The sequence below is a fragment of the Falco biarmicus genome, chromosome 6 (assembly GCF_023638135.1).
Source record: "Falco biarmicus isolate bFalBia1 chromosome 6, bFalBia1.pri, whole genome shotgun sequence".
Taxonomy (NCBI): Eukaryota; Metazoa; Chordata; class Aves; order Falconiformes; family Falconidae; genus Falco; species Falco biarmicus.
In genome coordinates, this window is record NC_079293.1 from 85,665,642 (window position 1) to 85,686,739 (window position 21,098).

General features: G+C 37.1%; 1 protein-coding gene across 4 annotated transcripts in view; it reads left to right on the forward strand.

The window, feature by feature from the left end:
• Nucleotides 1-21,098, forward strand: part of SDCCAG8 (SHH signaling and ciliogenesis regulator SDCCAG8) — a 116,388-nt gene that overhangs the window by 60,736 nt on the left and 34,554 nt on the right. For 3 of the 4 annotated variants that reach the window (XM_056344198.1, XM_056344199.1, XM_056344201.1), the window contains 3 exons: nt 4,157-4,284; nt 6,409-6,517; nt 13,300-13,431. In XM_056344198.1, coding sequence (XP_056200173.1) covers nt 4,157-4,284; nt 6,409-6,517; nt 13,300-13,431 — 369 coding nt within the window. The remainder of the gene's footprint in view (nt 1-4,156; nt 4,285-6,408; nt 6,518-13,299; nt 13,432-21,098) is intronic. The other variant, XM_056344200.1, reaches the window with a different exon arrangement.

The following is a 21,098-nucleotide window of genomic DNA, read 5'->3' on the forward strand; positions in this document are numbered from 1 at the left end:
CTCCTTAATAATTTAGGAAGTCCAGTTTAAAGTAAGTATATATGAAAGCCTAAAATATTTTATGATTAAATTTTTAATTATCATTAATAATGAATGAAGTGTCAGAAATAAGGTTGTGATAACCTCCTGTATGCCACTGAACTGAGATTACTGCGGAAGTATTTTAATTTGTCCAGTTAAATTCATAGTCCTTACTAATGGATCCATTAGCTTTTTACAAAATGCCACGTGTTGATTTCATGGAAAAATCCAGTAGTGAGCATAGGAAGCATGATTGCTTCACACCATAGTTGCTTTGTCAGAAGACTTACTGGCAGCCTCCAGTCAGATGCCTAATTCTACATTAAAACTCATGCTCTCTTTTTCATTTTGTGTTTTTACTGTTATGAAAGCAAAAAAGATTCTTGCAGAAATACCTACTATTGAACCATGTTGTGAAATTCAAAATTTTATGAATCTAAGTTATTATTTTACAGTCAAAAACCTGACGAGCTATTATTTATGTCAAACATGACTTTCACATCGCTAGTCTTTACATCATTCCTTTTTCTTTACTGCAAAGCCATTTGTCAGAGAACCGTCTTCTATTGAAAATGGATCTGTGATTTTGGTTTTGTTTGTTAATGGTGGGAAAGAGTTTTGGTGGTTTGGGTTTTTTTCATTAAATTTGGTGGCTCAAATTCAGCCAGCATACTTTTATGTTAGCTTTGAGGTCAAAGTTAATTTTCACTTCATTTTCAGCAAGGATTTTTTGTAAGGTTGGCAAGTGATAGCAATTTAGCTCTTCTTCCTTTGCTATAAGCTAGTTTACTCTTGCCTTTGCTTTTGTCAAGAATACTTAGAAAGCATAGCTTTTAGTCACTGCAAACAGATACCCAGTTCATTGAGAGATGTGGACATGTTAGAGATGTTAAGTAGGCTGCTCTTAGCAGCTGTAGCTGAGGCTCAGAACAATCAGTGTTTAGAACTAAAATCACTGCGGAAAACTTGCACTTCAGAACAGGGCTTAAGGAGAGCTTGAACTTGCCTCCATGTGAATGAGTCTCTGGTTGCTTCTGACTTTATGGCACAAAAATGAAAGTCACCATGAGTTCAGTGCTTCTGCTTTAGTAAAACTGATCAATGTGATGGTCAAATCCAGGCTTGTTTTCAGATAAGCATTTATTTAGTTGTTTACAATGGATGTATGTGAAGGAACTATTAATTTTTGCTACTGGCTGCAATTTTCATCCAGTGTTTGCTTTCTAGTAGAGAACAGGCTCTGCAGTGTGACCACTCTGTCCTTTTTTTTTTTTTTTTTTTTTGGATACCTATGCTTTAAAAAGTTCTGGTACAACTAATCTTTTCCTTTCATTCCTGATTCAGATCTTACCTGTTTTATCAAAATTAGGCAGGTTTTGCTTTGCTTTACATTGTCTCTGGGCTTTTCTTTAGTCAATGAGATTTTCTGAATTTTTTTGTAGGAGGAAACTTCTGATGTTTTCACACTGATGCTGGAGGGATGTAACTATTTCCTTTTCTTCATAGTCCATAGTTTTTTTATTCTTAAATCAAGCTCCCCTTCTGTCACAATTCAGAGTAATTGCAAATAAGCAGCCAGTGTCAAACCTTCTAAAACTCCTGCAGTATTTCCCGGTTATAGCAGGAATGTTACCAATAGTTCTTGAAATCTCTTGGGCTTCTGCATGTTTTATCCATGGGGTTTTTCTATATTTTTTTTCTGTATATGTAAAATGTGTTGGGAAGATTTTTCTGTAGGAGGGCAGAGAGATTGAACTTAGAGAGCAGGAAAGGTGTCAACTCAAGGTGTGGGTGAAAGACTTGCCACTTCACTTAGCTTTGGCTCCAGGAATTTTTTTGGTTCCTCAGCAGCTTTAGGCACCTCAGATACTGCTGTTTATGTGTTACTGGATGGGTCTCAATCCCAAAATTTTCCAGGTGCTAAGACTGAGACTAGTAAGATACCCTTCTGCATAAGACGGACCTGTGTTTTCCTAGTCTTACAGTTGAGCAATTATCCACTGTATAAACGGAACTGTTTTTACTCACCCCGTATGCACTTCACCCATAGGGACCTTGCCGTGCACCCATGGTTTCTGACTTCCTTCTAGTTTGCTCTGTAGAGTAAGTAGCACAGGTGAGTGGCTTTTTTAGTTGGGTCCCCTTAGGAGTGTTTCTGGCAGCAGTAGATTCTCCATTTATTTTGAACTTGCCCCGTAAGCATGTGTTTGACAGGCGGGACCCTAGTAATGGGGAATGGACCTTTACAGACTTGCCTTGGTAGCTTGAGCTGTGCAGCTGGATAGGCTACCCCCAGCAGAAGGCTACCCCGCCAGCTGTGTGCCAGATGACAGCACAGCACCCAATTGCGTACAGCCGTCTCACCTGAGACAGTATTAAATTAAAGACTGTGCTACAGCCTCTTGCTTTAGCAGAAAGCGTCTGGAGGATGCGTTAGGTTCTGTTGTGGGGTTTTTTTCAGCAGTCCGGTGCTCATGACAACTGTCTGAAGGTAAAAAGATGTTTGGAAGGGGTTTAACTAGGCTGGTTCCCAGCAAATATGGAAAGATGTTTCACTGTAATGTTTTGCATATTTGGAGCTTACACTTAAGAAGTGATGCAAACATCAATCCTTAGGATAGCCCCAGTGTGGTTATGAAGCAATGCCGAGAATGATGTGATGAAGTGCAGTTCAATGTATGAAATTTCCTTGAAAAATGTGCTTTGTTTCCTTAACCCTACAATATTCTTGCTATCTAAATGTATTCTGTGTGTCGAATCGTTCTCAGTCTTACCTCAGAAAAAAATGCCTGTGATTTCAAAGGGAGTTTTGCCTAAGGTAAGGCTTGCAACATCAGGACCAGGAATTAGTGTAATGTGACCCACCATTTGTATTGCTTTGGGGTAAATTTAAGAGAGAAGATTTAACATTGTGTGTGTCATGCTGAGATATTGCAATATCTCGGATGGGTTATTAGGCACCAATCCAAAGGTTAAGTGCAGCAACCACATGAGATGTGGCTTTATCCTTACATGATCTATGCCCGTGTTCTGTTTTGTAGTCCCCTGAAATAGGTATTATCTCTAGAATAAAGCAACATATTTATAAGACTTTATTGAAACCCATCCCAAGCTATTAAATGTAGTTTCAGTAGAAAAGTATGTGCATATGTGTCATTTGAAATCTAGAAATCAATCCCTGTATGTGTGACCTCACTGAAATTTTGAATCTGGATCCTAGTGTGCACCAGCTAAATATTCACGACCTTTGGGAAAGTCTAGGTATCAATTTGCAGTTTAGGACCTTTTCTAATTTATATGCATATCCCTTTTTGGGGTTTTATTTTCCACGCTGTTTTTGCTTGGCTTGCATTAAATAAAATGCTTCAATGGAGTGTGGTAGTCTGGCATTTGTTTTGCCTGAGGAGTAGATTGCCCCATCTTGCATATCTGGTCAAGTAAATTGCTCTCTTGCCTGCACACTTCGATAATAGTGCTGGGCTGTAGACCTTTCTGTACAACCCCCCAGTGAGCAGAACCACGAGGGGCCAGGCCTGTGTGGTGCTAACAGTCCTCTTTATTGTAACGGATGCATTCATCTCCTGTTTACATAAATTAATAGTTAAAACTTGTTTGGTTGCTTAAGAAAACTCATTAAGCTCTCAGAGTAGCTGTATTATGAGCACTGTGGCAGTCACTCCCATTGACTTATCTCCTGCTGGTTCACTGGGAACCAGTCCATCTCAGGGTCAGGTCCCTAAGCTTCACTGCAGAATTCAATAAATAGCATTTAAAAGAAAATGCAAATAATCTCTTCAATACAAAGTGGATGCTGGGGAGCTTCCTTATGCAAAAGAAGTTGTGTTTGAAATTTTTACAAATATGATCATATTTTTTTCTGAAAGGCTAAGTTTTACTCAGGGAATAGATCATATTTTTAATCCATTTTCTAATAGTCACTGGAGAATGTTTGACATTGTAAGAGAAAGGTCAGTTTGTATAACCTGAAGTGGGGAAGAAAGGTTTAATGTGAAAAGCGTGGCCAGATTTTTTGTTCCTCTTAATTGAATGTTCTGCTTTGCCTTTTTAATTTATCATCTTCGGTATATGCTTTTTATTTTTGCTTTATCTCATGTTTGGTTGTTTTTTTTTACAGATTGGAGAAAGAGAGCATTCAGCACAGCATTAGCAATGAAGCAAAGGCCCGAGCCCTTCAGGCCCAGCAAAGAGAGCAGGAGCTGACACAGAAGATGCAGCAAATGGAGGCCCAGCATGAGAAAACTGGTAGGTGGTAGGGAAAGATTAGAGCCTGGGCACTCACTCACAAGCCAGGCCCACGCCTTACTGTGAAATGACATCAGGAACACCTGTAACCTTTGGCTGGCCGAAGGGAGCAGATGCTAACTACACCGGAGATTCCGAATTACATATTAGTTAGCGTTTAAAAGAGAAAATGGAAAGTATTGCCCACTGTCTGTTGATTTCAGAGTGCTGCTCTCACATCTGTTGCACCATCTGGATTATGAGTTTATTTACCTGTGTTCAAGAAACGTAAAGCTGAGAGAGACCACAACAAAGTAGAAAAACAAAGGGCTTGTTTTTGGCTGGATTTTCAGGCACACATGTTATATAAAGAAAATAGCATCAGAAGCTCTGCGGGAAATGCTCCGAGCTTACAGTTAAAGTCTCCTGAATAGCATTGAACAGTTCCCACAGTACACACATTATAGCTACTCTAAAAGCTTAATGAGTTTGCTTCGGCATCCAAACTGGAGAAAAGCTTTAGCCATTAATCGGTTCTTAATTCACTGTCGCAGCTGGATGTAATTCACTGGCTCCAAATTGATATGTTCCTTTATTTAATCTTTGCAGCCTCAAACATTTTTAGCATTACCATGTGTGTCCCCCCCCTCGCCCCACACTCTCAATCTAGAAGAAGGATGTTTAATCCCTTGCATACTTCAGGTTCTCATAATAGGAGACTTCATTGCATTGACTTAGCTGATCAATAACTTCAGACCTTTAATCTGGAAGTAAAATGGGTTTTCCAAACAAACAAAAAAAGCCTTTTGTTATTGTGAACTACTATGCCAACAACATTAATAAAGGTTCATATTATAAACCAAAAAAGGAGTGTTTAGAGAGGAAATCTCTAACCCTTGAGCATGGAAAGGAGGAGGAGCTTCAGCTCTTACGGAACATGGTATATTCATGCATTTAATAAAATGCCATCATTACCCACCAGTCCTACAATACCTTTAGAAAAATTATGTAGCGTGTATTAATTCTAAGCAGTGTCACATAATACCTGAGGTTGCAGGTACATTTAAATCTCCTGTCTGATCTTCTGCCTTTTTTTGCAGCGTTATCACAGTACTAGAGGACCTTTCCGTGTGTGCAGGGAATGCAGACAGCTACATTATGGCTGCTGTCTACACAGCAGGAAAAGAAAAGAAGCTCTCAGAATAATTTTTCCCTACTCCAGCCAGCACATCTGCATATGACCAGTATAATTTTGCACAAGAGATGTGTAATTTACCCTCCCAGTGCATAAATTGTCCCAGTATACAAAAATTAAACAACACCAAGACTGAGTTTGGTTTTCTATATCTCTAGTAGGATTAGGAAGAGTTGAAAATGATAGTAATTTATTGTGTACATAAAGAAATCCTTGTGTATTATGACCCTACACACATACAAGAAATGTGGGTAACAGTGATCTCTCTGATTTTAAAAGCAGAAATCCAGAAACATAATTTTGCAATATCTTCCTTTTGAAACAATAAATTTGCTTGATTTCTAGGTCACAAGTTTTTGTGCAGCCCAGATTGAAGGGTAACTGAAAATTAATTTATAAAATGGTTTCACTGCAGCTCTCACTGGACAATAAGTCTATATCTTACCATTAAAGAGAAAAAAATACATGAATCATAGTAAATAAAGGACCCAGTAAATAAAAGAACTGCTTTTTTAGGATAGAATTAAATGAGTCTACAGTGTAAGTGTTTGTGTTGCCAGTGTATCCTCTGCACCAGTTGAGCAAGCAAAAGGCTGCTAAGGCATGGCTTGCCAATTTCATTCCTCCCAGAAATGTCAATGAACTTCCAGCTGAAAAGCAAAACCACCAGATTAAATACGTAGTCTTTATGATGATTCTTCTCATAAAGACCCGATTCAGTGGCAACATCGCTATAATGCTTTAGGTTAGCTTGTTCTGACATTAAGCCTTTATTTGGTGAACGATGATATCATAATTCCATGTCCAAGTAGCTGAAGTTTGATAATCATACCAAAACCAGAAGGATCTAGAGGAAAGAAATTAATAATAAATAAAATTGTTTCTAAATTATATATAACTTTTTATAATTGTAAAATAAATTTCGAGTTTTATAATTTTATAATTTCTAGTAAATGAACAGGATTCATTGCTGACCTCCCAGAACAAATTCATAGCAAAATTAAAAGAAGAATGTTGTATGTTGGCAAGGAAGTTGGAACAAATGTCAGAAAAATACAGGTTAGTATATGTTTCTCATCCTGTCCCTTTTATTACTAGGACATGCTTCTTTCTTTTTATTTGTATTTTAATATTTATTATTATTAATCTTGTCCTGGGCATGACACAACATCCCAATATAATATATGCCACTTAAGAAAAAGGAATGGATTTTTATCCAGGGTAATTCTAATTTTCAGCTTTTCACATTATGTTTCTGTCTATTACTTCAAATTTCTTAGACAATTCCAAAGTAAAAATTGCATTCTGTTTTCTTCCTGATGTTCATATTCTTAATATGAAGAGTGGGAAATTGTTAACAGAGATACAATTCAAGTCTATCTGAACTTATAAGAAAAATACTAAATATTTGAAGTTCTCAAAACTGTAGTCTGTTGGTTTAATTATTTACTTAAAGCTCCATTCACAATAGTACACACTGAATAATTATCTCTGACATAATTGTCGTCAAATTTGCTTGTTATTTAAGCTGATTCTGCTGCCGCCTGTGTGGTGCTCCTGTTAAAATCAATAGCAGGTCTAGATACAAAGCCATTAAAAACTCAGGATTAGAATAAAACCTGGAAGCTATAACTGGTTTAAATAAATACAAAAGTGTAAAGGTATCCATTTAAAAGTTCTATAGGACAGGACTATCCTGGAAAAAAGAAGATTATGAATTTTGTAGGTCTGTAGCAGTAAATCATTTGATTTTCCATTTGTAAGTGTTGAAACTTTCTGCAGGGTTCATATTCAATATAATAAACAGGACTTAACTGGTGAGTTGGCATTCTGCAACTTCTGATTTTGTGCAAAGTGAATTTGGTAGTTAAGGCTAGGATTCATCTCACATGGCTTACGTGAAGTAAAGAAAACACTCAGGAAAGATAAAATTGGTTTTCAAGATATGATTCTTCTGCTGGGCGGATTTAATCATCCTGCTGAGGTAACATAACAGGGGCAACACTCACTCGGGGAGAGAGCTCATTTATCCCAGTATCCTGTTTCTGGGAATGGTCAAAGGGGAATGATATAAGTAGATGACAGACATACATATATAAAAAAATAGATGATGCTTCCCACAGGTACTGCCTCCACTGCCCATCCTACTTTCCACTGAATATAAAGTGTTGACTAGCTGTTAAGTGGCTGAAGTTGGGGGATGAATCCCATCCAGAGTGTTTGGGGAAAAAATGAGAAACTTGAGGAAATGTAATCCATCTTCCCTTGCAAGTGTTGAGATGGGTACTTGAGGGAGAAACAAACAGCATTTCTCTCTCTCTGCTAAAGTAATACAAAATCTAAATAGATTCAAATCGTATTATTATTCCAGCAATAAAAATGCACACAGACTTTGTTGCTAGAGCTCACAGTCACAGACTAGTAACTGTAAAAGGATGAAGGAAAGACAGAAAACATACTGTGAAAACACATTATTCTCTGAAAATAAATACCAGAGATTGCCAAGTGTTTTTCCACCTAGCAGCATTAACTGACTATGTCAAGAACCTGAAAAAAGGAAAAGGAGCCCTCTTGGGTCTCCAGAAAGTGGTATATTTTGTGCAAGAAACAGTATGGAAGAATGTATGAAAGCGGTTCTCATTCTCAGAAGTGGCCCTAAAATAGCTTGAGCTTGCCTTCTTTGGAGTGGGAGCTGCTGCAGTGAATGGAGAAATCGGTAGGGACAAAGAAAAGCATGTGGAAATGAGAACAGAAAGGTGGAACTGGAGATGGTGGAAAATGGGAAATGAAAAGATGGCTTCTAAAAAGTATGTGATCTGGAGATCAGATGCAGAAAATGATCTGGGCAAAGTTAGAAGTGCATGATCAGTGTATCTCTTTCAGTAGCATCTCTCCGAAAGGCAATCTTCATCCTCATTGTCACTGGATGTAGGCTAAAACTACAATTCTGGGATAGAGTGGTGGAGCTTTGCCTTCTGAAAAATAGGAATCATTTCTGGAAGGTTTTGTAACTTAGTTCTCGTGTACATTAATAAAAGCAGATCATGAAGCAGCAGTGTGCCCTATTTATGTGGATTTTTTTTATCCCAGTTTTTTTTCTATGTTTTTGGCATTATCATAAACTGAATTTTGGACCTGGATGTGTATTTTCTTGCTGTACTTCTAGAATCTTTGTGCCTTCGTTTCCCTGGGGTTAAGAAATAACTGTATACTGGCAATACCATTGGTAAAACACTTAAGCTTTTTAATAACAGATGCAAGAATAAGTTTATATAAAATTTTTGTGGTTTGATAGGAAGTAAAGGGCCCATTTGTAATAAGAGGCATTTCAAACAGATCTGTGGCAACTACATATTTGCGCAATTCCAGTGGCACACCTCTGAATTGCACAGATATTTTTATATTTAATACAAGTTTTTTGAGAAACCTAAACTGAAGTTTCTTGTTTATATGTAAACTTGAACCATTTTTGTGAGCTAGCCCCTACACAGGATTAGAAAAGCTTTAGAAAGACAATGTCAGACAAATTATAAACCCCTCAAGCTGTGCAGAAAGAAGATAGTGTCTGTGAAGTTTTTTGTATGCATAGGCATGTTTAAAAATATAGTCCTTTGTTGCTTTCTCCTCCGTTGTTTTGGTCTTTTTTTTTTTTCTCTCTGATTGTCACTGTCTGAGTTTCTAGGTTGTAGATTAATGCTTAACACTACCCACTGTGTATTTGTGATTTGCGTTTTGTAATTAAGGGGAACAATGGGAGTCCATTGGGTCTCGTTATATATAATGGTTGGTTTAATTTGTTTCACTTCTATCTTGTTAATTGTAAATTGATCATTAAGATTTGAATTCTAATCTGTCACCAGGGTTGTGAGTATTGAAGCTAGAGCAATGATCCTGGTTTTAATCACTGATGATGAGAAACAAATTTTATAATTTTAGTACATATTGCAGTTCATATATTTTAACACTGTATTTTATGGTGTTATAAATATTGTTAAATGACTTTTAGTGTAGTTTTACTGTTTGGACTATAATGTATAAATTATATTACTGGTTTGGCAACAGTAGGCATCCAACTGTGTGAGTTTAATTGAAGTAAAGAACACACACCCGGCTGAACTATTTTTCTCCATGTTTGGTTGACTGCAGTCATTGCGCTCAATACCAGGAGTGAAATGTTTGTTGAAGGTAGCCATACAAAGATGTGAAACAGTCTGTCTGAAGGATCAGTCGTTAAAATTATATGCAACAATACTGTGTCAGTAGAAGGTATTTTAGAGCATGTATTTAATTGCTGTATAAGTAAACAGTTGGTTTTAAGAGTAAGAAAAGGCAGTGCTTAAAAAGCACTGCAGTGCCAAAGGTAGTTCAGAGGAGCAAATGCAGCATTTGCTACCTTTGCGTTCAAAAATCAGCTCATCCTAAAAATATCCTAAGACTGACTTTGAATATTGGCTATTTCACATTTGCTAGTTCTTTGCCTCCAGTATTTAAATGTTTTCCAGGAACCTGGGATTTTTCTTCCAAGACTCTTCTAGCAAGAATGGTTGTTAAATTTGGTTTTAGATAGAAGTTGAGGCTTTCTTGGTAGTTGAATGGATCCAGAAGTATAGAGGGGTTCTTTTGTTGTTGTCCCTGTCCTCCCGAGTCAGCATCAATTATTTTTGATGTAGTGACAGGTAAATGAAATTTGGCAAAATCTATTACCCATCTGCTTACAACCATGTATTTTTCGTTTTCATTTTCATGTGATGATGTAGCTTTGCGCTGTGCAGTTTTGAAATAATACTGATTTCAATACGAGTCTTTTGGGTCTATCGGATCTCGGAAGCACATGGAGATACATTAACATGAATACACCACTTGTGGGGCCAGCCTGAGTCTGCAGAAGAGCAACTCCATGCAGAGTTCATCTCAGATGGCTACACTCCATAACATCTGCACCCTTCAGTTTCTTCTGAGTCCACCATGGCTTACTACTTGGTCTGTCAGACCCAGAGTAGCTCTGGTGGAGCAACATCAGCATGTCCATGCTGTCTCCTGTAGTTGTTCTGGATCCATCAGACATAACACTTGATGCGTAGATTTTTCTAGATTGACCTCTGTCCCTGGCGTTACGTCTGGGCTCTCTCTGAAGTTCAGGACTGTGTACTTGGGCACCTGCCCCGCTCTCTCTTCGTGTCCCTGCTGTGGCAGCTTGTGAGCTGTGACTCAGGAGCATTTACACAGACCTGGTCCTGCCCCCGGCTGGGTGGAATTGGTACTCCTAGTACAAATGTGCTGTCATGTTCAGTGCAGTTGGTGAGGCATATTACAATGATGGTTAGGTTTGTGGGGTTTTTTAACCCAACAATTTTTGAAGTTATTTAAATATCACATAGAATTAACTGAACTATCTTAATCTTTGGAAACTGAGGTGAATGAATGGTATATTTAGAGATGCAGACGGAATCTTTGGCAGGTGATAATGAAGGCTCTTGGCGTGCAGTCTTGTATTGAGACTGGTGTTCTCTCTTTAATGCTGACACACATGAACCTTTTAACATTGACCTTAATAGACATTCTTCCCATCATGTGTGCTGTCCTCCAAAATTTCAGTGTAATGAAATACTCAGACCTGTGTGGTCGGACTCTTATGTATTTACTTGGAAGGGACATTGTGCAAATAGTGTTTTAACTGGAATGATTTTAATATTTTTGCTGAGGTCAACTGTAATTACAAAAGGAGAAGAGAATTCATGAAAGATGGTTCAAAGCATCAGACATTTAGGGCTGTATTTTAGAGATTAGAGATCATGCTACTCATGTTTTTAATTAATTCAGTACTTCTTTTGTTTCATTGATTATAATTTTCAGTAGCTTTTTTTTGTGTGTGTTAAGTTTTTTTAGTGTGGGTTTTTTGTTTTGTTTTGCTTTGGTTTTGGGGTGTTTTTTTTGGTTTTTTGTCGGTTTGAATCCATTGATCTTTCCAGAAAGACTTTGGGCACCTTCAAATGTACTGGAGATTAAGTCCTTTTACAACTTTGAGATTTGTATCAGTTTGAAAGTTGCTTTTGCTGTTGCTGTGAATGAGACAGCCACATACAAATCCAGAAAAATGAGCAGGATCCCGTAGTTGGGAAACCCTACCAACATAATAATCTACAGTATTCCCACATGACAAATGCTGTTGTTGCATTTTGCTGGAAAAAATGGAATGCACTCCGGAGTTTAGACCATGTTACGGCATGGTTGGGCTTTGTTACATCAGGTCTCTGTTGAGCTGCTCTGCAGTGGACTTTTGCTTTTATCCACTGATTGACTTTCTTACAGTATCAAGTGCGGGCTGCATTTGTGCTGTGTGATAACACTTGGTCCGACTGGCACTGCTTTGGTAATGCTGACATTAGAGTTACTGGTATTTCTGTTAAGTGATTGGTGTGAAAATTTGACTTCAGTTACCTTGCTGTAACATCCTGCCTGCTGTTACGTACCTGTCCAGGAAACTCATGTGCATTTAAGTTTGATGTACAAATGCATCAGTGCAATTCTGATGTGTTTGTCAGATTCTGATGTATTTGGCAGTGATGTTCCTTAATAGAGCTGTAACTCCCTGTCTAAATTCAATTACATACAGTCTTCTTCCAAAGTTTCCCTTGCTAAGTTCTTTTAGATTCACAGATGATATCATGTATTGTTCTCTATTTAAACATGAAAAGACTATGTTGTCATTTCCAGATTTGACTTGTCAGTGTAACAACATGTTTTTGAGGGAGGAGTATTCCTTCCCCCCTGCACTTTGTTGTATTTTTCAGAATGTCAGTTGTTGTTGCATTCTGTAACAGCCAGGAAGGTAAAGTATCTTTCTGCTGTAACTGCAGCATATTTAAGCTTATGATTTAAAGATATATCTGAAGCTTTTTAACCTCAAGATCTGGAGTGGCAGATGCCATAAAACAAATTTGCTTGCTTTTGATTCTTACTTTCTGATGGTATAGCAGATTCTGACATGTTCTCATTAACCTTTTCCGAAGAGTTAAACTGTACAAGTGCATAATGTATATTTTATCACAATTTAATCTGAGCTCTTTTCCTGATATTAAGAAACAGCTCATGCCTGTTTCTCCATGGGCTGATGGTTAGAGATGTAGCAAGTAGCAGTCCCAGGTCATTCATGGATCTGGTGTTTCTGCTCACCCGTGAAGAATAAGAATCGCTTAGAAGTGACTGATTTTCTTAAAGGCTGTGCTGAGTTTTATGTAGCTTAGGGTGTGCCTGTATGGTTTTTCCCTTGTTTCTTAAGGTTCTATTCATTTTCCTCTTAATGTGGTGTTGGTGCTTTTTAAAATCTGTGTAAGAGTATTTTGGGCATATTAGGTTAATAAAGTTTCTAAAACAGTACCACTACGGAGTTCAACCTGAACAGTGCAGTAAATGTTAAACAAGTTGTTAGTAGCCATTTTTTAAACTAGATGTTAGCTTTTACTAATAAAGAACTTGAAATATGTTTTCAAAATGCTGGTCAAATTCTTGCTTAACAAGTATGAATTTACATTTATTGATCTTATTTAACATCAATGCATAATGCCAAATGACATGCCTGTTTAAATTAGGCTGAAATTAGCATAGCCAACCTATGACTGAATGATTGCCATTGGCATATTTACCAGATACCCTTCAGCATCGTGTTCTTTTGTCTTAAGATTATTTGAAACAGTGTTTTGTTTCTGTAAGTTCTAGTAATAGCCTGTTTATGCATTACATATACATGTATGAAATTTTATAAATGCTGAAGCCACATATTGATGGCACACTGCAGGATGAAATCTGACAACATCCATCATCACTGTGTTTTACTTTTGTAGATCTGAAGTCAACCAGCTTAGTCAGGAAAAAGAGTATCTTCATGGCAGATTGGAGAAGATGCAGAAACGGAATGATGAATTGGACCAACAATGCATCCAGCATGGGAGAATGCATGAGAGGATGAAGTCAAGGTAGGAGGTCCTGTTAATCTGTCAGTATGTGGTCTGCTGTACTGTACCTGTTGTGTAAACATAAAACCGACACTAAGTTGTTTGAAAGTAATATTCTTCCTTTATGAAAATGACCACCCCTTCCCCAAGCATTCTGTCAAGTTTTTTTATAACATCTTTTGCTTGTGCCATTTTGGATAAATAAAAGGAAAGCTTGAACAACATAGCCTTCCAAGGAATTTAAGCCTAGTACATATGTGTGTGGGCTGCTTCGGCTGTTCTCTGCTCTAACTTGGATGAATTGTCTTACCATATTAAAAGAAAAAAAAAAGGGGGGGGGGGGGAGGAGAGAGGAGGTTATTCATATTCTAATATGAATGTAGAGTACAGATGTGGATTCCATTATGCCATGTAATAGGTGTATTTTGGGGGTTTACCGTGTTATCTTTCTCACTAATATTTAACTTGGATAAACAGGCAAATCTTGCTGAAGACCTTAGTAACCAGGGAACTATTACCAGCTCCCAGGCAACACTAGCCTGACTTCCTCTGGAGCTGCTGGGAGCAGCTAAGGCAAAACTTACAGTGGGAAATATCCCACAATACCAACTGACCGTTCTGCCCAGACTGGTGAGACTGAGACCACCTGATTGTGCTGTGATTTGGATTAGATGTCCTTAAAGATCACTGGAGACTTTTCATTTTTGGTACCAAGAAGTTCCTTTACGCTCTCTGTTTCCACGCCACGTGCAGTGTAACAGGCACTGGGAAGAGCTTAGGCATGACTGGGGAGGCAGAAGATCAAGCAGGGTGAGAAGCAACTCTGCAAACCCAGCCAGCCAAGCTACCTCGTGTCAGCAGAGAAAGGCAAAGTGCAGTTTAACTTCACTGGGACTAGATAGTCCTGGCTGGGAAAAATTCTGATTGCTTTTTTTGACCACTGACCACCTGATATGTACAGAGCTTGCATGTATTGAAGCAGCCAGTCTTGTATGCTCAGGGGTTTTTTTCCAACTATTGATTTTCTAAATTTGTTGTTGTTGTTTTTGCTGCCATCTCTGCATTCTCTTGTCTGTCCCTGTTAGCTTGTTTCTTGCAAGCTCTCTGTGCATCCTTTTCAGTCATCCAGACCGCCTATTTTCCTTTTCCTTTTCAGAGTTCTGTCTGTACCTCATCCTGTTCTTCTGTAACCCAGGATTGTCATCATCTTTTATAGCTCAGAGAACAAAGAAACTCAGAATGCTACAACTGTATCCCTAATCTATGTGACCACATAATCTTCCTGTTTATTTCACCTCCGTGTTGGTTTCTTTACTTGTGGTGGATTCTTAGCATATGGGGGACATGCAGTGAGGACCCAGGGTTACTTTCAGGAGGAAAAAAAATAAATATCTATTTTTTTTTTCTATTTTTTTTCCTTCCTCCCCGCCCCCTTCTTTCCTCCTAGCAGTTCTTCTGTAGAATTATTAGTATCTAGTTGAATTTAAGACTTATTTTTTAAGTTTTTAGGACAACTTTTCCACTGTCAGATCCAAATAAAGTAGATTTATTTGAATATGTTGCTCATTCTCTGCTGCAGCAGCGATGATTATACAGCAGAAAAGATTGAAAGCATTAATCCAGAACAGAAAAGTGGTTTGAAAGCAGAGTGGTCATGCTGCAGGCAGTGCCTTACCTTCTGCTGCTGTTCTAATGACAACAAGGAGAGAAAACAGGACAGTAATAGCATTTGTCTCATTTAATATTTTAGCATATTTAAATATGACAGGGATTATCAGGTATTTGAATGATGGCCAGTATACTTTGCCAGCATTTTAAAAGGGGACTCTTTTTAACATATTTTTAATCATGATCTTGCACTATATTCATTTAATATCCAGGTAATAAATGACAAGGCAGATATAATAAACTGCTTTAAAAATTCAGTGTGTTCTAATTTTAGTTTTCATGTGAAAACTGTAATAAATTTTCAGTGTCAGTTTCTTAATGCTATAAATTGGCTATGAAGTATTCAGATCTAGGGGATTAGAACTACTGCAAGAAATAAATCTTCCAGTTCCTTATAGTAGTGTTGAAGGACTTCCACCAAATAAAAATACTGATTTTTCTCTGCTGATTTTGAAATTAGAGATCCGACTATGTCATTTAGTAAAGGCAGAAGAGCAAATAATAATAATAATAATAAATGCATTTTGCCTCAGATTTTCATCCATCACTCAGATACTAATAATCACAGCAAAATATGTTAAGGATGATTACTTCTTTACACAATATGTTTCCCCTTTGTATGCAGCTACAAATAGCACTGGTCTTTTTGCAACACAGTCCCGCAAAGTGTTTTCATACCTAACTTTCTAGCTGTTGTTATTCTGGCTCTCCTTACAAAGTTTCTTATATCAAAATGATTTTGTTTTAACTGGGGACCTAACATTTCCATTTGAATAACAAGGAATTGTGGTATTTGTTTAAGAGGAAATCTCTGTCACTACTTCTGTTCTCCTAGGAGAATATGGCAGGCCCTGATACTTTGAGGAAAGAGCAAAATCTAATTGATCAGTCAGAATTTCTTTTGGAGCAGCAATGTTTTGGCTATTGTGACAGTTGCATTCCTGAAAGTGAACAAGATAACTCTTTCTCCGCCATTCCTATCTTTCTGTCTGAGTATGTGCTGCAAATGAATGTAGTCCAAAATGCTATATGCAGGTTTTAAGGAAAGAGATTACTTTAAATTGCAGTTATTAAAGACTATTTTGAATCAGCTTTTTCAATGTAATGCAAATATCCATCACTTTCAGTGTGTTTTTGCTCAGTGAAATATTGCACAAAAAGAAGTAATGTCCACCTGAAGTTATACAGTTGTCACATGCTGTTGGGGCATACTTGAACTGAAAGATGTATGGCTTGAAGGGCTAGGGTGACGTGTTAGAATTGCAGTGGAGCTTATAAAGAGATGTTCATTTAATTTTGTTGATCTGGCAGCACTCTGGATCTTTGCTTTAGATGTATGTTTAATTATTTTTTTATATTATTTGGTTTTAATTTTTTTTTGCAGCTGTGTACTTTTCATTTTAGACAATGATGTGTTTAGCTGAGTAGATTATCTCAGAAGTATTAATTAATGTGACATAGGGTCACTGACGGGCCACTAGAAGTATGCTGGTCAGCATGTGTGACTTTATGGATCTGAATCTTGGAGAAAGAAATTCTTGTCTGTTATGTGGCAAAGAACACATTGGTATAAATTTTCAACCTCAAAGCAAATTTTATTATTCTTCAGATCCCCATTCTGTAGGTACATGTTCAGGGTAGAAGTTATCAACTAGCAGAAAGTACAGAATTTCTTATAAGGCAGCTATAAAGATAGAAACTACCCAAGAATAAAAAGAATATGTAGCAAAAATAAAAGGTTAAACTACCTTTCTGGTTTCTTTCCTGTGTTGCACTCCACAAAAAAATAAATAGGTTCCAGAGGAGGGAAAATCCAAAATCAAATTAATTGCATAACTGCATGCATAATGTTGGTTCATCCTCTCCTTTATCTGTTTTCAAACTGAATTTGAAGGCATGTGTTTTCACCTCTGTAGTTAGACCAGTTCTGTAAATGCAGATCCACTTTCTCGCAAGCTTTATTCTCTTCCAGTTTGGGGATCAAGAAGAAAAAGGCAAGAATCTGCCCAGGTCTATTATTGATGGAACATATTTATGAATACATAAAATTTTCCCAAGCTGCCATGGGTCAGGATTTCATCATGCTATTTAAGCTTTCACTGAACTTAGTTAACAGCTCTTGTAGGTACCAGGTTCAGTTATGGCTTTGCTTTTCTGCATCTGTTCTTCTGAATAAAGCAAGCATTAGATTGTAAGTCATCCACTTAGAGAATTTCTGCTGTGGACAGCCAGGGTCCAAAATGGGAAGCATTTAACTTAATATAGCGAGCTCTTTTCTGTGTACATTTCCTGTTAAATACCCAGATGATGTGTGGAAATACAGCAAATATGGAGCAGTGTCTTCAAGCAGAAGAAAATCCTAGGCAATTGCCTGCCTTTTTTCAAAACGAGACGGACATGCCTTTACTTTTTATCAAGCAGCACAGAAAAGCATATAGACAATAGCTTGTATGAGGTATGAGGCTCTTCTGGAATCTTTTTAATAAAACTTAAATTTAGAAACTTCTAAATAGGTTTTTGCAAACGTTTTTCCAAACTAAGATCAGTATATGGGATCTGGGGCTATGAGTTTTCTCTAAAACTTCAGGTTTGGTGATTAGGGTTGGTATTACTGCTATTTTTCCTGTAATGTGTGTGCGATCACTGTCCAATCTGTGTAACATTAACAATAATAATACATTTTATGTAAATGTTTATGGGGCTTTTTGTTGTAGTAGCTTTTTGGGGGTGACAATGTTACATGTATTTTAATTCTATTTTTGGTAGCTAAAGTTAAAAAGAAGAGCCTACAGGACTGGCAGTTTGGGGCAGATGTGTGTCTATTCCTCAGGCATCAGTGGTTGTAAGTTAACTATAAAAATGTTACAACCATCTGTGTAACAAGACGGCAGAGATCTGCTCTTGCCTGTTACTATAAATAAGAAGGAGATTTGTTTGACTTCATAGACATTGGATTTATAAAGACTATATGTGTCAAATTGTAACTACATGCCATGTTGCTGAGATGTGTCTGCAGCCAACTACCTGGGGTGTCTTCCCCTTCAGACATGCTAGTGTAGTGCAGCAACTGTGCAGAAATGTCTGTATAGCACAACATGTGACAAATTATATTTGTTTTCTACCTATGGGAAAATCCATGCTTCTTACGGATAAGCTTATCTGGAAAAGGAGCTAAAACGGATTCTTAAATGGACCACTCAAGGGCTTAAAGAGAAAATGGGATATTTAGTTGGACAATGATTTTAAAGGTTTTTCCCACCATTACATTTACTTGCTGTTGGTTTTACTAAGTGATAGTGTAGAGATCAGGTATGCATGAGAGAACACATATATATGAGAATTAAGACATATATATATATATTGAGGATATACCAGCAGTTTCAAGTAACTGATACATAAAATCACAATAGCTCATTTGCTCTCACTGTTACGCTTCTGAATAGAGATCTTGGATTTCTTTGGCAAATCTTCAGTAGAACAATTGGTTAAAATTATTTCTTGAAAACTGGAGCAATCAGTTTGCATTTAAAATTTTTCATTTTCTGTCTAAAGTTCTTGTACATTTTTTGTGTCTGTTTTCAAGAAATAATGATGTGTGGAAGAACTTCGTTTTGATCACTGCCTAAAAGACCTTTACTGTTTTCCAGTCCAGTTTGTTCTTTGTTGAATATATTGTCTTCCTTATTTTTATTGTACTGATAGGGTAGTATTTTTTTAAGTAACAGTGAGGCAATTGTTACTATCTTTTTACTAAACTAACCATCTATTTGGAAAATGCAATTATAGACTGAAAATGCACTATGTTGTGGTTTATTTTAGTTTAATATGCATTCATTTTTATATTGAAGATAGAGATTATCGTATGTAGTGCCCGTAACTACTTTGATATAAAAATTGCCTCAATGTTGAAAGAGCAATATGCTCCACTTTTTCCTGAGCATCGTTATTGATACCCACATACCTCTGGTGTGGTTTCGCTGTAACAGGATTGCTGTAACAATCTAGAGACAGGCTGGTTTGTGTAGCCTGCCATGCACGGAGTCGTAACAAGCTTTGTGGTCACTATGTGCAGCATTGCGGTGCAGCCAGATAAAGCTCTCAGCTCTGTCCAGAATTTGGGGTTACCAGTATTACTTAATTTTTTATTACTATTTAATAGACTCACAGTTTAGGTTGAGAAATACACACTCCGGAGAAGTACTATTAGGAACTAATCAATGGATGATGTGTAAACATCCACACATGTGTATATTTGTTGCAAATCCTGACAGAGTCTTAAAGTGTATTTGGCTTTTGTTTAATGTTCAGGTGTTTGCACACAGTTCACATGCTCTGGAATAGAAACTGGATGTTCAAAATCTCCCCTTCCCTCTTCTTCTCCAGTTCATTATTTGTCTACTTACTGCGTATATGTTTGTCTGTCTTTTTTCCCCTCTCTCATTTTAAATATATGTCTCTATATATTGTATATATAAAAATGTATACTATTAATGTTGTTATGTATATAATATTCCCAGTCTAAATAGTTAGTAAGTGGCATAAGATTATACAAGCCCCCAAATACTGTTTTTAAAGATCTATTCCCCAACTACTTGAACAGTAGACACACAAAGCAAAAATTACCTTAGTTGTTAGGAAACTTGAAAATGTACTAAGAGTGAAATACAGAGTCTTCAGAAAATGAAGCAGAGTAGTATGGAAATAGGTTGCTAGCCTTCTGAAGAAGGAAATGACAAGCAGAAGGAAATGTCACATCCAATTTTCAGGTAGATGCTTAGGGAACTTAATAATGTTCTGTAAGATGTATTCTAGGTCACGGAGTACTTTTTTCCTTTACTGCAGCTATCACTAAGTGTAGGTGTATATAACATATATACATATATAGAGAGAGAGGGAGAGAGAAGGGGTTTATATTTTTTTTATTCCCCTTTGAGAATGTATTGAGCTCCTTTGTAAAAATCATTAGGCCTTGCTGCTCCAATTTGGACAACTGTTCCCAGTACCACTGATCTTCTGATTGGGATCCTTCTTATTTTTGGTTTGAATTTATTTGTGTTCGGCTTGTACCTACTTGTCTTTGAGCCAAAATTGGGGTAAGTAGTTCTTCTGTTCTGCTTTTATTTTACCTGCACTGACAATGCAGATAATTATAGACAATGATTGTGTCTAATCAGTCCTATGTCTGATTAATAAGTAAAGCTTTCCTCTTTTGTCCTTTTTTTGCAGTAAGCTCTCCAAACCCCTCAGTTTTCTGATTGTTGATCTGTTTTGAATATAGGCAATCAGAACTGTCTACAGGGTTTTGAATGAGGGCATATGAACATCTCAGATGATGGATTAATGTATTTACTGGAAATTCCTTGAGTGATGGATCCTACGATCACGTTTGCCTTTTTGACAGCTGCATAATATTGGCAGCTGATAATCCTTCTCTATCCAAGAAATGAATCCGTGACCTCTTCCTCCCAAGTAAATTCAAGTTGTTAGCAGAGCCTTTTGCTATGAACTGAGAATGTGTTAGGTCCCTGGTATAAGACTTTGCATCATAAAATTCCACCCCATATCTGCTGTTCCAGTTTTCTGAGTCATCCATTTCTTTCTGTGCAGTATCCCAGACCTTCTCTAAGTTGATGACATCTCTTAAATTTTTCAGCCCACTCCTACTTTTTGTGCTGAGTCATAATTCAAATTATTCAAAAATCTGTTTAAACTCCAAGAAATCTGCTTATAATTCTTCCTCACCTTCAATTGTTCCTCTTGGCTGTGCTCTTTATTTTAGGCGGTTACTTTTCAGTAACAGCTTAGTTAACAAGTGCTGATGCAGCATGATATTTAATGTTTGGCTGAAGTTAATGTAGGTAAGATTTATTGCATTCCCTTTATCAGAGAATCAGCTTTCAAAGAATTTAGAATTCACATGAAAGAATCTGCTTGGTCTAACTTATGTTTCAGTTTGTCATGTTTTCCATTTACCTTCAAGTCCTTATATATTCTTTTTCGTTCAGAATTTGTTGTAGGCT